Source organism: Camelus bactrianus, chromosome 16 (genome assembly GCF_048773025.1).
Source record: "Camelus bactrianus isolate YW-2024 breed Bactrian camel chromosome 16, ASM4877302v1, whole genome shotgun sequence".
Lineage (NCBI taxonomy): Eukaryota > Metazoa > Chordata > Mammalia > Artiodactyla > Camelidae > Camelus > Camelus bactrianus.
The window spans coordinates 14,050,079-14,067,155 of NC_133554.1; the positions used below are offsets into that span (position 1 = coordinate 14,050,079).

General features: G+C 32.1%; 1 protein-coding gene across 1 annotated transcript in view; it reads right to left on the reverse strand.

Annotated features, from left to right (window-relative positions):
• Nucleotides 1–550: 550 nt before the first annotated feature.
• BRIP1 (BRCA1 interacting DNA helicase 1) overlaps nucleotides 551–17,077 on the reverse strand; it is a 132,908-nt gene continuing 116,381 nt past the window's right edge. Inside the window, 6 exon segments of the mRNA XM_074342692.1 lie at nucleotides 551–1,829; nucleotides 1,831–1,937; nucleotides 1,940–2,602; nucleotides 4,110–4,343; nucleotides 6,618–6,700; nucleotides 14,657–14,769. Coding sequence (XP_074198793.1) covers nucleotides 1,761–1,829; nucleotides 1,831–1,937; nucleotides 1,940–2,602; nucleotides 4,110–4,343; nucleotides 6,618–6,700; nucleotides 14,657–14,769 — 1,269 coding nt within the window. The 3' untranslated portion in view covers nucleotides 551–1,760.

The window sequence follows — 17,077 nt, forward strand, 5'->3', positions numbered from 1 at the left end:
GGCAATTTTAAGGATTCAAAAATATTTTAATTGCAGCACTGTTAAAATAAGTATCTTGCTTCCCAAATTATTATGCACATATTCATGCAATTATTAATTTTATCTTTTCTATAAATGGTTTGCTGTATCTTAAGCATTTTGCAACAAAAGCAAATGAAAATTGTTTCAGAATAAAATATCAACATATTTTTTTTATATTATGGATTTTTAAAGCTGAAAGGGATTTGCATGATTTTATAGCCCTAAGTTCCACATTTAACAGATGAAACTAATTCCCCAAAAGGAATGGTGATTGCCAACATGACTTAGCAAATTAGTGGCAGAGCCAAGAATAGAGCCCAGTCTCTTGTCTTCTACCTAATATTCTTTTTACTACTGCACTATCCTTTATTTGTGGATTAAGAACTATACCAAAGAGAAGAAATGGTTTCACCCATTCAAAACAATTTAAAAAGTACCTTCTAGTCCATTGTTTGTAATTTTTTTACTGATCACCTAAGAAAAACATGTAATACTAGGTGGGATCAAATATATCCCAATCTATAAACACTTCAACAGGTAAAAATTTAAATTTATTTGAACTATGCTTAGAGTTGTAATATCCAATGCTATAGAAACAATTAAGCTGTATTCAACCTAAACACCATCAAAATGAAAGTAAACATATGCATTTATAATAATTCATTGTTCCAAATGAATATAAAAAAAATCTGATTGTGGGAATTTTGGCTTGAAAAAGATAAACCAAATTTACAACTTGAACAGCTCATAAAATTTCAATTCAGTTCACTCACAAGAAGTCTAAATGTCCATTGAATAACAGATGTTTCTTGGAAAAGATCAGTGAACGTATTTTTGGAATGATTTCAGAGAAGAGCTTCTTCTATAATCATTTTTGATCAGAAATATAGTTTCATTCACAAAAACACAAACAGAGTCAAATTTTACAGAAAGGCTTACTAAGCTGTACTGGAACATTTTTCAGCTACAGTTATATGTTTGCGTTTACTTATTAAATTTAAATTAGAAGTTTTCTGTTAGTTGCATAATTAAAACCTTTTTGAGAGAACAAGTCACTTTTTTCCACGATGATGACAAAGCTAAATAATTAGAATTGAAAACTTGGAGTCCTTCATTTGGCATTTTATAACTTTATATAAATTTGTTTAAAACACGTCTGATTTTGTTTTAATGAACAAAAATGTAAAACCATTTCAATTAAAAATGTATGTAATTTTCTTCCTTAATTCTTAATTATTTATAAGTAGGAAGTTTAATACAGGAGTAAACTTTTCAAGAAAACTGTGATTTCTAAAAAAAAATCTCAGACCAATCTGAGGTGAAATCTACAGTGAAACATGATTGAGATGTGACTGGATTAGACCGTTATTAATTTTTATGCATCAGTATGAAAACAAATAGATGAAGAGTATTACAAAATACAAATGTTTATGTGAAATTTAAAGTGCTTTAGGAAACTACATATCTTTCGGATTGATTAATTTAATACTGCATTTAGCTAAGGAACACATGTTGGAGGAAAATAATTTTTATGATTCACTTTATCGAAACTTGAGAATAGTAAAGCTTACATTTCTGAACATAAAATAGACCTTTAAAAATTCTAATGACAATGGATTAAAGTGAAAAATATATCTCAAATTTAAAAAAATACCACTTATCCAATGTATAAATTATCATTTACAACAGTGTAATATAAACATGACAACATATTTTTATAGCTTGATAGTTAAGTATTATTACCTAACACCAGGGAACACACCTTTATTTTTGGAGGGAGACTGTTTAAAGTTCTTTATATTGGTTTCAAGAGCTTTTTCCCAGTTTCAGTTCATTTACATGAGTTGATTTTACATTACTACCAATGTCATCAACTTTACTTTCTTTAATTTGCATGAGTCTATTCAACTTTTTGTGCAATCCTCAGCTCTCATTTCTCTGACTGAATCCACTCCTTTTATAGTTCTAGTTTCAAAAAGATCTTCAGCTAAAATGCAATTTGAATTATTAGCCAATCTATCGTCTCTATCAGTTCCAACCAGTTCACTTTTTTCTTCACTTGTATCTACAGGATCATAAAGTTCAGGTGTAAAATAGATAGATTCATCCTCTGCTTCTGTTTCAACAGCTGTATTTGAAGTGGAACGTTCAGCTTCTTCACATACTAGAGACAACTGAATGTCCCGATCCAGGGCTTCTTCATAGCAAAGCAGCTGTTTGGAATGATTTTTAAGAGAAGCATCAATCTTTATTGATGGAGCAATGCTTTCTGACTGAGGGCACGGTGCAAATGATGTGTTTACTGTCAGAGGTGAGGATTCACATTTATCAGTGAGTGGCAAAACAGCTTTACATCCCTTTTCTGTTTTGAAAGTGGAAGTACTAGAGACACAATCCTCTGATGGCCTGAACTTAGGTGTTTCAGTCAGAATTTTACCAGTAAGATGTTGTTTCAAAGAATTAAAGCCAGACCAGCTAACTCTGTTTGTTTGTTTGTTGAAGGTTGGGCTTGTGGATCTTGAAATCACAATTTTTTCGGCTCTCATTGCCTGGGCAGATTCTTCCAATAATACTGGATCATCTATGAATATAAAAATTTAAGAGTGTTATCTTTCTGTACCTAACATAATAATTGTTGTGTAGTAAAGTGATTTGTTAGAAATACTGACATAACTGTATAGAATACATAATTTAGAGCCCATACCAGTAGTAGCAGGACTTCCATCTTAGAATGCAAAGCACAACATGTTAACTCTAAAAGGAATTTTAGGTCTCCAGTGATTCCTAGCCCAAGTTGTCATGCTGTCTGGTAAACTACTAAATTCCATACTAGGGACCTCAGAAATGAACAAGAAAAGGAAGGATGAAAAGGAAGAGGAAGACAGCTCAATAAAGGAGGGAATGGGCTGTAAAAATCTGTCTTAAACATTCACTAACCAGTGATTGAGAAAAACTGACAATCACAAAGACTAAGTTATTTGCCTAAAGTTATAAAACTGGTTGGTAATCAGACTTGGACTAGAACCTAGGTTTCGTGGTTACCTGTATAATGGGATTCACTATGACATTTATTTAGGATAGAAGCATGTACTATAAAATAAATATTTAAAAAGTGATATATTAAACTCCTAGTATATATTAACTAAAACAATTAAAATAATATCTAATAATACAGACCACAGTTTGGCAAACTTTTTCTATAACAGGCCAGACAATAAATATTTTAGGCTTTGAGGGTTGTTTTGTATCTGTTGCAACTACTCAATTATGCTGTTCTAATCAATACATACAACTACTCAACTCTCCGGTTGTGTACAATACGTAAATGTTTGGGTGTGACTCTGTTCCATTAACCTGTACTTACAAAAACAGACAGCAGGCCAAATTTGGTCCCTAGGCCAGTTTGCCAATCCATGGTACATTATATTCTAATATATTTAAAATTATATTCTAGTTTTCTAAATTATATTCTATAATTTCCTAAATTCTAATCCATTATATTCTGATATATTTTAAAATATTATTTTTTCTCATTTAGAATAAATGACTCTTCCCTAAAGAAATTCATGTAAGACAAGTATCTATAAATTAGGCCAGTTTTTATTATAGCCTTTAGAAAAACATGACTATTTGCAGAGTACTTTACAATGCTCTGGTATTTATCATCTTATTAGATCTTTACAATCCAAAACTGGAGGGATAGGCAGGCAGATATCCCTTCTTCTATTAAGACTCAAAAGTTAAGCGACTTGTTCATGGGGCCACACAGCTAGTTAGGGGCAAAGCTTGTTAGTGGAAAACCAGAAAACAGGCAAAGGTCTCCTGACAAAAGTTTGTTCCCATTCCAATACATACTGCTTCATTATTGTATGATAACACCTTGTATTACAAACCAGCATATTTAAGGACATTAATCTACAGCGTAACAAATACCATTTCACTAAATACAACAAAAGGCTTCTCTACCAAACATAAATGGGCAGAAGTTTTCGTACTTTTCTCCTTTCTGGAGATGATGCCACATGGTAGAGACGGACTTTATCTATCATTTTAGGACATGGGAGTTATTAGACACAATTCTGCTTTACCTTCCCTAGGATATTCTGGTGAGAGATGGCTTGCTGCTTCTAAAAAATAACTTGAGGTACTGTCCTTCAAGCAAGCCACTGGAACTGTAGACTCATTGTCCTTTGTAGACTTTCTGTCTTCTCTGGACACATCAGTGACCTTTTGGTGCTTCTTGGAAAATTCAGCCAAGGACTCCAGTGCACTCTCAAAGGTTGAATGGTGCTGAATCTGTTGCCGCACCCACTTAGAAAGTCCTAAGGAAAAAAATAAACCCAGTGAAGAAATTTTGGTTATTCAGTGAAAATACTATGTATTAAGAAAAGAACTTAGATAACTTTTCTAGTCAAGTAATCGACTTTGAATGTACAGCGGATAGAATGGTTCTCAACATTTTCTCTGCCTTTTTAACTCTGTATGTATAATATGCTCATGTATCAGTAGCATCTCTCTTTACATGCTCTGATTGTCAGGTGGAGGGAGGGAAGAGGCACTGGGAGTAGACTGGGGTTGGAAATGCATTATTTGTCAATTTAGAACAACTGGGGAATAAGGCAAATTTAATTTTATCATAATTCTTCACAAAAATCACCTATCTTTAATTGTAGAGAAAATAGAAGTTGTAAACAACACACTTTTTTATTCCAACTTTCTAAATTTGACTCCTTCAGCAAAAATAAATTCAAGATTACAGTCTCATTAGGGTTTTTTTGTTCCCCTTCTCCCCCAATTCCAGATATATCAAACCAATCTGGGGTAAAAGGAATACACTGTTTTATGGGCAAAATCATGTCCTATCTAAATATTTATTATATAATTTATTTCTTAATATTAAAAATATAAATAATCAAGTTGTAAGGGACAAAATTTAACCCCCTGACATATGAAAACTGCATAAAAATGAACCATATTAAGAGAATAAGCTGTTTCAGAGTATGAATCACTTCAGAATGAAATTCAAAATCAGTTATTTGGACTTAAAAAAATAAATATTCTCTGCTGATGTTACTAAAACTATCAGCATTTTCTGGAGTAGCTTAAAAAGTCACTATGGTGTTTTAAGTTGAGAGAAAAATAAGACAGGGCTTCAAGCAACTTGAATATTACACTTTCATTTCAAATACATTCCTTTAGTTTTTTTTAATGGAGTTGTTCTATTAATCTATACGTATCAAATTGAGTTTAAACAAAAGTGAGTCATCGAAAGGAATTTGTATCTTGTTGTGCTGTTATTGCCTAGATAAGATTTCACATTTTGAGTCTCAGAAAAAATAAAAACCTTACAGAAACAACAAAAAATATTTAATTTTAAAAAATTGCTCAAGAAACCTGAACTATACGGTAAAAATTTCAGCTCTAGACTTTAAAGTAAGAAAAAAATTTAAAACAAGCATTTTTTTTGAAAAAGTTCTTTATTTTTATTTGCTTGGGGAAAATAATTATAGCAAATAAAAATATGAAATTTTCCCAAATTGAAAAATGTTGGTATTACAGTTACCACTTTTATTTAGACATTTTTGTGATCAAAGAAAGCATTTTCAGCATAAATGTCAGAGTTTGCTTTTGAAAACTTGAAAGAATCTGAGCTCCACCTGCTGACTAAACAAGAGCACTTAACATTTGCTTTTGGTTTTATCTTGGCCTAAGCACTGTGGCTTGCTTTACGTGGAGAGGAAAAGAAAAGACTAGTAAAGCAGCATTTCCTGCTTCAATCCAGGAGGGTATGTTTTAATATTGAACTACACACAGTAATTAGACTCTGAAATATACAAAGTAGAATACATACCCATAGACAGCCAATCTGAAACAAATTTAAAACTTAGAATCTTTTCATGATAGTATGGCATGAACTTTTTAGCTCTAAGGATAACAAGATACAAGTATTTCCAACAGGTCTTTAATAATGGATCCCTGGTATTGATTCTAAAGGGACTGTCGTACTGCTGGACGAAAACTACAGGCACATAGAATTTGTTCATTTGAGTGGGAAAACATGACCATCTACTTGATCTTGCACCATGTAGTAGTGCTTTTTTTTTTTTAGAAAATACTAGTTCTGACTAATATAAATTCTTTAACAACCGAAGCATTTCTAAACAAACAAACAAACACAGCAATAAAACTCAAATAATCCAGAATGAAAGAATAAAAAGAATTCTAGGTATCCAGAGGACTGCTTGTGTGCTTAAATGTAAAATTTTACTATTTGTTGGAAAATTCATTTCTATGGAACAGCTTTTTCCCTGACAATGCTAAATAAACTATTGCTGTGTTACTGAATCAAATCCCACATTCTGTGAAATTGAAGGAACTCAACTGATTACTATGTTGGTAACTAACCAGATTCTCCTCTATAAAGATTTTTTGTAAACACATAGCATTAAAAGGCTAATTTCCAATGTGAATTTTGCCATGTTTGATCTAGTAATTCAAATTCTCTATCCAATTTTGTCTTTGTCTTTAAAAGCAGAAGTCATTAAATACCAAAGATTATTATTCATTCTTAATCTAGGCCCAGCTGAGAATCTTACCAGATATGTATCGACTTGGGTTACTCCTGAAGCGATCATCCACTAGAATAAGAGCCCCCCAGTCATTTTTGTGTCTAATACACCTATAAACGATAGGGAGAAAACCAAATAAATATAATACTGAAAATAAAGCCAAATTTCTAGTGGGGCAGTAAGAAGACTGAGAAAATCAATGATTCGTCCTTCAATCAAAGTCATTATTATGAGTAAGGTTATTAGAAACGACTCAACAAAATGTACCAAAGTAGCTGTGTAAAAAAATCCCCTCCTTTTGCCAACTGCTAGTAACTTATATCCAAAGATGTTATATGCATTCTATTTTGAAAGTCAAGAAAATTATAGAAAGTATTGTCTAAAGCCTTCCTTCAGAGACTATTTTTTTATACCTTAAGTATTATATTACCTGTATATTTTATGATGACCTTTATTCCAGCTTAATGAGTTTGTGTCATAAATGAATGTTTAATTTTGTAAAAAATGTTTTGGTGCCAATTGATTCAGCCATGAAATTGTTCTTTTTAGGTTGTTCCTATGATAGATTCCACTGGCAAAATTTCAAATATTGAGCTTGCCTGCCTTTCATTCTTAAAATAACCACACATGGTCATGGTTCATTATCCTTTTTATAGATTGTTGGGTTCAATGTGCTAATTGTTTTACTTTAAAATCATTACATGCTATCTTAACAATAATAAGTCTTCCAATTCATCGTCATGGAATTCTTCCATTTATTTAGAAGTTTCCTTCAATAATATTTTGAAGCTTTCAGTGAGTGTCCTTTCACTTAAAGCTGTTCCTCAGCATTTTGTTCTTTTTGATGCTGCTGTAAATGGAATTTACTTGATTTCATTTTTGGATTGTTCACTCCTAGTGCATAAAAATGCAATTGATATTTGTATAGTGAATATGTATCCTATAACCTTGCTGAAATTGTTTTAGCTCTAATAATTTTTTATGGATTCCTTAGGATTTCTATGTAGCATATTATGTCATTTGCAAATTTAAAGACAATTTTACTTCTTTTTCAATCTGGGTATCTTTTATTTCTTTTTCTTGCCTAATTGCCCTGTCTGAATCCTCTAATACAATATTAAATACAAGTGGTGAGGGTGAACATTCTTATTTTATTCTCAAACTTAGGAGAAAATGATCTTTACTTAGTCATTTTCATGGATCTCACTCAATTTGCTAATATTTTGTTAAGAACATTTTCACCCATATTCATGACAGTTTGTAGTTTTCTTTCTTTTTAAAATATTCTCTCCATCTAGTTTTGGTAGGATAGTGTAGGCCTTAGAAAATGAATTGGGGAGGGTTCCGTTATCTTTTTTTTTAGAAAAGAGAATTGGTGTTATTTCTTCTTTAAATGTTTGGTAATATTTGCTAGTGAACCCATCTGGGTGGAGATTTTTTTCAGAGAATTTTTAACTAAAAATTAAATTTATTCAATATATAGAAGACTATTCTGTTACCAATTTCATCTTGAGCAAGTTTGGTACTTCGTGGGTATTTTGGAAGTAGTCCATTTCACTTAAGTTGCTGAACATATGTGCATAGAATTTTCCCATACTATCCTTTGAGTGTCTGCAGGATATGTAGTAATATCACCTCTTTTATTTCAGATATTGGTAATTTGTGGTGTCTTTTTCTTTGTCAATTTATCTATATGTTTTTAGATTTTATTGATCTTTTAAAAATATTTTATTTTTTAGCTTCATTGATTTCATTGATTTATATTATTACCTTTATTATTTCCTTTTTTTCTGTTTGCTTTACATTTATTTTGTTCTTCTTTTTCTAGTTTTTTTTGTTTTGTTTTTGGTGGAGGTACTAGAGATAGAACCAGGACCTCATGCATGCTAAGCATGCACTCTGCCACTGAGCCATACCCTCAACCCCTTCTAGCTTCTTAATGTAGGAGCTTAGATAACTGATTGAGATCTTTCTTGCTTTTGAAAGTAAACATTTAATGATATAAATTTGCCACTGAGCACTGCTATAGCTGCGGCCCAAAAATTTTAATATGTTGATTTTCATTTCTGACTAGTTTAAAATATTTCTAATTTTCCTAAGACTTCTTGTTTTACCCATGGATATTTTTTAGAAGTATGTTCTTAATTTCCAGGTATTTGGACATTTTTGGTTTTTTTTTAAATTGATTTCTAGTTTGTTTTTGTCTAGTACAGTCAGAGAACAACTGATTATGATTTCAAATCTTTAAAAAAATTTTTTTTTTATCACCCAGGATAAAGTCTATATTGGTAAATGTCCCTTGTGTAATTCTGCTATTGTTGGCTGCAGTGCTCTAAAATGTCAATTCAATCTAAATGGTTAATAACATTGTTCAAGCCTTCTATCTCTTTATTGGCTTTCTGTCTACTACTTCTAACTATTACTGAGGGAGGAATTTTGAAGTCTCCAACTATACTTGGGGAATTGTCTATATCTCTATTCAGATGTCAGTTTGGGGGTCATGTATTTTGAAGCTCTGTTTTTAGGTGCAGAGACATGTAGAATTATTATGTCTTTTTGATAAATTGATCCTTTCATCATTATGTAATTTTCCTTTTTAACACCCCTGTAATCTTTGCTCTGAATTCTACTTTGTCTTTATATTAATATAGTTACTCCAACCAGTTCACTGGTATTTTGAACTGTGGTCTTCTTCCCCAGTCTGTCTACTACTATTTTACTTTTCATATACTCAATTAGTGGTTCCAAGCATTCTGTCTAGGTTTTAAAGGCAGTACAGGATGTACTTACTCCATCTTATCTAGAGTTGAAACCTCCAGACTGTTTTTTAAACGTTAATTCTAGCTTTGTAAATTTTAATTTTTTTAATCAAACACACAGCATAGTTTAAAAGTCAATTAGTATTATAATAGTTTTAATAAAAAACAGAATTCTCTTTTACCTAGCCATCTACACATCTCCAGTTCCCAATCCTCAGGAACAATTACTTTAAAATATCTTAGATAGTTTTGATGGTCATTTACCTCCATATTTCTAAATAACATCTGTACTACTACTACTTTTTTATTTTTAAGCCTTAGCAATTATGTACCGACTCTTCTTGTAAAAGATGTTCATCTCATATCACTGATAACTTCACTACCTCTCCATTTTCTTTGTCGAGTTATATCACAATTTTTATGTAAGTCAATATGCACTGGATTACCATTTACAGATGAATCACACGGTGTACTATGATTACATTTCCTTTCTTGTACAAGATGTTTTTGTCTGCCCTGGAGTTAATAACGGTCTCCTTTTTTGCTTATTTTTCTATGTTTTCTACCATTAGTTAATTCATAAATTTTGTCACAGCTGTTAAAAATTTTTCTCAGTATAGGCAAACCTTCCATCCTTGGAAACCAATCTAGACTAACTACTATGGGGCTGCTGTACAGATGTCATCCCAGAGCTTGCTTTCCTGATTCTTCTGGGAATTCTCTTTTGCATTGTTCTGAATTGGAACTTCAGTTTCCTGCATCCTCGGTATTCCTCTTTCCGAATGTTCTCTTCACTGATGGAGAATTTCTTCCAATAGAATTCTGAGAAAGTGTGTATTTGAAGCAAATGTTTTAGGTCCTTTAGTACTGAATTGGGTCCCTTCATAATGAAGGCTTTATTCTATCTTATTTATTGATCATTTGGGCTGCTTAGAACTTAGATTGCAAGTCAAAAGTTTCCCTCAAAAATTTGAAGATAATTTTCATCTGTATTCTAGCTGCCAGTGCTGCTTTTAAGAAGTCTGTTTCAATGCTGATTCCACATTTTTGTATGAGACTTGTCTTTTTCCCTCTTGAAGGGTTTAGGACCTTTTCTTATCTCAGGTAATTTGAAACTGCACAGTGAGATGCTTTGTAGCTTTCTGCCCTTTACTGGTGCTTGAGTGGGCCCTTTCAATCAGGAAATTATATCCTTTAATTCTGAGCATTTTTCTTGAATTATTTCTTTGATATGTTCTTTTCTTTTACTTCTCTTGTCTCTTCATATGAGTCTCCATTATCTTCTGATGAATCTCCTATTTATCAGAAGTTGGTTCCTGCATACAGACTCATTTTCTGGTTCTCCTTTCCCATTTTCTCTCTCTTTGACTTTTGGATGTGAGAAATTTCAATTTTATCTTCTAAGCCCAATTCTGCATTTAAAATTTGTTGCTACCATGTTAATGTTTAGGAGTTTTTTCTTATTTTCTGTTCCTGTTTTATGGAGGTAATATCTTACTTCCCTATGGATATTACCAATATAATTTTTTTTAATTTCTTCTATCCAAGGGTTGGCAAACTAGAACCCACAGGGAAAACCTGGTCCATATCATGTTTTTGTGCAGCCTAAAATCTAGGAATGGTATTTACATTTTAAAGGTTAAAGAAAAAGAAAGAAGAATATGGATGCATGTGGCCTAAAAACATAAAATACATACTGTGCAGACCATTACAGAAAAAGTTTGCCAACCCTTGTTCTATTGCACTGTTCCTGTTTTCTACAAGTTTCTCCACCCTATTTTTGTTCTGTTGGGCTTTTATTTGCTATTATTTTGAGTTCTCTTTTTCATGTCACAGACTTTCTCTGAATATCTGGTGAAGACTCTGCACTTATTTAAGAGTAGGGCACTAAAACGCTGATTGGCATCTCTGCATACACTGGTGGGGCTTATAGGCTGGAAGGCTTTGCAGTAAGGTAATCTGGTAGGAACAGGACGACTATGTTACTATCTGTAGCCCCTTATTCATGGGGCGGTCAGTTTTCTTAAAGAGGAACACTGTACGTTCCTGTCTTGAAGATAAAAGATTGATTGTCTGCCTACTCAGAGCTGAGAAGAAAAAGAGGATGGAGTTCTTACATCTAGTAGGAAGACTTTTCTTACCCCCATCTTTACTAATACATCCTTAGCTGTACCTGTAGTTAAAGAATATATAGGCTCTATAGTTCTTTATATAGAGAGAGTACACCTAGGTTGGGGAGGGGGCTGTCTCGTTACTTCTTATACTAACTTGCAACCAATCCTCTTTAGTTTAACTCTACTTTGACACTTGAGAGTGCCCCTAAGCCCTAAGCTTTTCCATGCTTGAATCTGGAGGATCATGCTAGCTTTCACGACTACAGATTGAAATTTCAGCTTTCTCTTGCCTGCTAAGTCATTCAATCATTCATCTCTTTTCCAGTGTTCAAAATTTATTGACAACTCATCTGTCATTGTCTCCTCTCCCACTCTTTTTAACTTTGTAGGTTTGACATTTTTATTCCTTTACTCTCATGGGATTTTGAGAGGGGGTGAAAATTAGCATAAATGTTTGATTTCTCCACAGACTTTAAAAATCTAAATTTTATATGACATACTTTTTTGATATTTTAAAGTAATCCACAGGTTCCAAGGCATCAGACCATAAAATTAGGCAGGATAGGAAGATGGATATTGCCCATATTATAGAGCAGTGTTGAAAATCAATGCAAAGTCAGGGTGCTACTCTATTTTGGTCCCACTTTGGTTTATGTTTAAAATATCCTTTGGCAGAGAGGCATTTAAGTTAACAAAACAGTTCATAGAAAAAGGCTTCACCTTTTCTTTTTTCCATTGTTTTCACACTGCCTTGCTCAAATGAATTATGCCCACTTGAGACAGATTATACTTTAGTAAGGCAGACCCGTTTGGAAACTTATAGTGCAGTTGTAACCTGGTCACAAAACCATCTGGTACATTCCTGAAGGCTGTTATTACATTTCATAGACTTATATTATTTCAAATACTCTAACAGTCCCATGTGGGCTTAAAAAAAAGATAACATTTTTTTAAACTCAATTTGTTTCCGCTTACTTTAGACCTTCCAGACATACCCCTTATAAGAAGAGTGCCTTAGTATAATGAGCACCTTTTACGTCGATCAATACACATTATGAGCTTTACCAAATGATGTAAAACATTCATTTGATTTTTAAGTGGCTGTTTCTTTGTAATAAGCTGCTACTTGTTGATACTGCTTCCCTGAAAATCAGTATGACAGCTGGGCTATCCATTTTTAAATTAACAAAATGTTGAAACGATACTATTATATATCAATATTATAAATATAGGCTTTTTCTGAAATCCTAGAAAAGTATGTTTTGAAGCTTTAGAAGCTCTCTGGCCATTATGGTATAATTGGAAAAAGCACTGAACTTGGCAATTTTCACTAATTCAACAAGAATTTATTGTGCAACAATGCCCCAAGATGAGACACATCAAAAATGTGTAACTCATGTTTAGGGAAGGAGACAGACATATAAACAGGCTATTCCAATACAATAAGATATATACTATAATAGAGATAGGTATAAAATGCCATGGGTTCCCTAAGGAGTAAATAACTCTAGTTGGAGAAATGAAGTCTTCATAAAGGACATGACCTCTTCAACTAGGTTTTGACTGGTAAACTTGCCAGATGAATTGCATGGTAACTTGTATGCCAAGGCAGAGAGTAATGAAAGGATATGGTATATTTAATGCTCAACGGTGAGATGTTTATATTTAATAGTGAGAACTTCAGTGGATAGAAGGAGGGCATAAGGATGAAAAAGCAGGCCTCAAGATTTTAAATGTAGGTGAGGTCAAGGTGTGAAGGCCCATTTAGTAGCTATGTGACGTCAGACAAGCAATTTTATCACTCACAACCTGTTTTGTATATGTAGAAAACGCTTATAAATGACAAAGTAGGATACAAATGTACTTCTGCTTCAAATAGTTTCTTGAAATTCAAGGCAATGCTTATATTAAGAGGAAAAATAATCAACTGAGGTAAAAACATCTGTTTTCCTTAAATTAAGAGTGACTAAAAGTCAAGAATTTTAAATAAATATTCAGGCTCCCCTAGAAACTATTTGCTGGATATTAAAATTCAAATAAAACAAAACGAAATAGGTCAATCCACAGGGAGAGAAAGAGTAAGTAGATGAAACGTCTCAAGAACAATTTCCAGTGCAATTTGATGCCAGGTACCAGTGGGATTTCTAAGCAGAGAAGGGCAGCAGCTTAACTATATCAATTTCAACACAGAACTGAATCATTTAGTTTGAAGAGAAACAACTGTAGAATACCATTCTGAAATAAGGCAGAGGAGAGTAAGTGATGTGTTCTGGGATTTAAATCCAGCTGTTGCAGTCCTATGTCATCAGCATATGTAAATCTGAACTGAAATGCAACCTGGTCTGCCTATGTGTAAATGAGTTAATGTAAGTAAACAAGAAACTTGAGAAAAATCTAAATTCTGGATTGGTTAGGGCAGATAACGATTAGCTGTGTGCCTTCTGGCTGAACTAAAAATGTATCAAATGGCTGGGTTTTCATGATGTTACTTTAACTCATGGTTTTCTATTTGAACTTTCTGATTTTTATTTGAACAGCTTCACAGGAAAAAAATTATTACATGGTTAAACTAATTATATTTCATAAAAAGAGAACATAAAATGTTAAATTAGGTTATTAAAAATCCAATAATTACAGTGTTTATAAATTTAAAGTGTTTATGTCCTACAATATGAAATTATGGTCTAAAATGGTGATTTAAAAACTAGTTCCACAAAGCACAAAACTTAATGGACCAGAATCTTTAGAAAAAGGAATATTATAATGAAATTTTATTGTTAGTTGGTGTTAATTCTTTGGTGCCATGAACAGTTTGTTGACTGTTTCTTAAATGGTTTGCTTTTTACCCATAAAGTCATCATCTAGGTTATTATGTTCACAAGATAAAACTGTTATTGTTTAGTGGTGAGTTTCTACAAATATTTACTGAGCACTTTTGCTGTACATTCATTGACCAATCATAAATCTTATAACTTTAGCAAATATTGAGTCTTATTTTTTACTTCATTTATTCCACTCTTTCAACTTTCATTTCTGACATCTATTATTGAAAATATACCAGGTTCCTAGGGTTCTAATGAAATAAAATTTATAAAATTTATTACAAGGAATAAAGTAGCAAGACTAGCTCTCCATATAGCCTGGGTCAGAGATAATATTACAGTAATGTTACATTAAATTTCATTCCACTCACCTACCTAGGGCCTGGTTTAAGGCCCTATATGCTTGAATTTCATACCATTGACGACCTGGTAAAAGACCTCTTAATTTTGAATGCTGGTCATTATACTGTCGCTTTAGTTCAACCTAATAATTTAAAAATATATAAAAAATACAGTAGATAATTAAAGCTCATTTAAAAAAATCATATTAACTTCTAACATTTTCAATATCACTTAATTGGGGTAGAAAGATTTTGTTTTACAGTACTAAACATTATCCAGTTCATTTAAAACATTTCTACTCATCTTTATATTACCTAAATTCCTATATGCATAATTAGTTATGTGATGATATCAGTTTTATTGAGAAATAATTTATATATGATAAAATTCACAAACTTTCAATGTACATGTAAATAAGTTTTTAAAAACATAGTCATGTAATCACCACCACAGTCATAATTCAGAATATTTTCAGTACCCAAAAACTCCCTCCTATCCCTCTATAGGCAATTCCCTTCACTGCTGACCGTGTCAACCAATGATCTGCTTTCTGTTTTACCTTTTTGAGAATTCTATGTAAATGTTATTATATAGTATGTGATCTGTGTCTGTCTTTTTTCATTTAGCATAATGATTTTGAAATCATTCATTTTGAAACATACATCAATAGTGCACTCTTTTTATGTTTATCCAGCCTGATAATCCCTGTTTTTTAATTGGGATGTTTAGGCCATTTACATTTAATGGAATTATTGTTATGATTTGGTTTAAATATATAGCATAGAACACACATTCTTCTCAAGTGCACATGGAACATTCTTCAAGATTGATTATATGCTGGGCTGCAAAATAAGTCTTAAGAAATTTAAGACTGAAATCACATCATGTGTCTTTTCCAACCACAATTGCATGAAATTAGAAATTAACATGAGAAAACTGAAATATTCACAAGTATGTATAAATTAAAGAACACACACCTGAACATCAATGGGTCAAAGAAGAACTCAAAAGCAAAGTCAAAAAGTAACTTGATACAAATGAAAATGGAAACACAACAAGCCAAAACATTGGGATGTAGCAAAAGCAGTTCAAAGAGAGAAATTTATAGCAAAAACTGCCTACGTTAAGAAAAAACAAAGATTTCAAATTAACGACATAACTTTATGTCTTAAGAAACTAGAAGAAAAAAGAACAAGCTAATGTCAAAGTTAGGAGAAGGAAGGAAACAACTAAGATGAGAGGAAAAAAATTAATGAAACAGACTAGAAAAAAACAATGGAAAAGATCAATGAAACTAACCGTTGCTTTTTTAAAGAAAAATAAAACATAAATTTTTGCTAGTTAACCTAAGCAAAAACAAACAAACAAACAAAAAAAACCTTAAAATTAAAAATGAAAGCACAGATTACAACTGAACTACAGAAATACAAAGAATCCTAAGAGACTACTATGAATAATTAATTATATACCAAAAAATTGGATTACTTAGAAGAAATGGATAAATTTCTAGAAACAATCAACCTACCAAACTAAATCATAAAGATATAGAAAATCTGAACAGGCCTATAACAAGTAAGGACATTAAAGCACTAATCAAAAACCTCCCACACAAAGAAAAGCTCAGGACTAGATGACTTCATTGATGAATTCTACCAACATTTAAGAATTAACACCAGTTCTTTTCAAATGCTTCTGAAATACTGAAGAGGAGGAAATACTTCCAAACTCATTTTAACAGGCCAGCATTACTCTCATACCAAAACCAGGTAGGGACACTATTATTTATAAAACAGAAACAGACTCACAGATACAGAAAACAAACTCATGGTTACCAGGGGGAAAGAGGGTGGGAAGGGATAAATTGGGAGTTTGAGATTTGCAGATACTGACTGGTATATATAAAAGAGATAAACAAGTTTATACTGTATAGCACAGGGAACTGTATTTGATATCTTGTAGTAGCTTACAGTGAAAAAGAATATGAAAATGAATATTGGTATACACTCAAGGATGACTGAAGCATTGTGCTGTACACCAGAAATTGACACAACATTGTAAACTGACTATACTTCAATTTAAAAAAAAGTTAAAAAAAAAAGAAAATTACACTACAATATCCTGATAAACATAGTTGTAAAAATCCTCAACAAAGTACTAGCAAACTTAATTCAACAGTACATCACACACCACAATCAAGTGGGATTTATCCTGAAATAAATTGGTTCAACAAACATTAATCAATAAATATGATATACCACTCTAACACAATAAAGGGTAAAAGTCATATTATTATCTCAATAGATGCAGAAAAAGTATTTGACAAAATACAACCCCCTTTTGTCATAAAAATTCTCAACAAATTAGGTATAGAAGGAATGAAGTATAGATTTCAACATAATAAAGACCACATAGATAAGACCACAGATAACATCATACTTAATAGTGAAGGG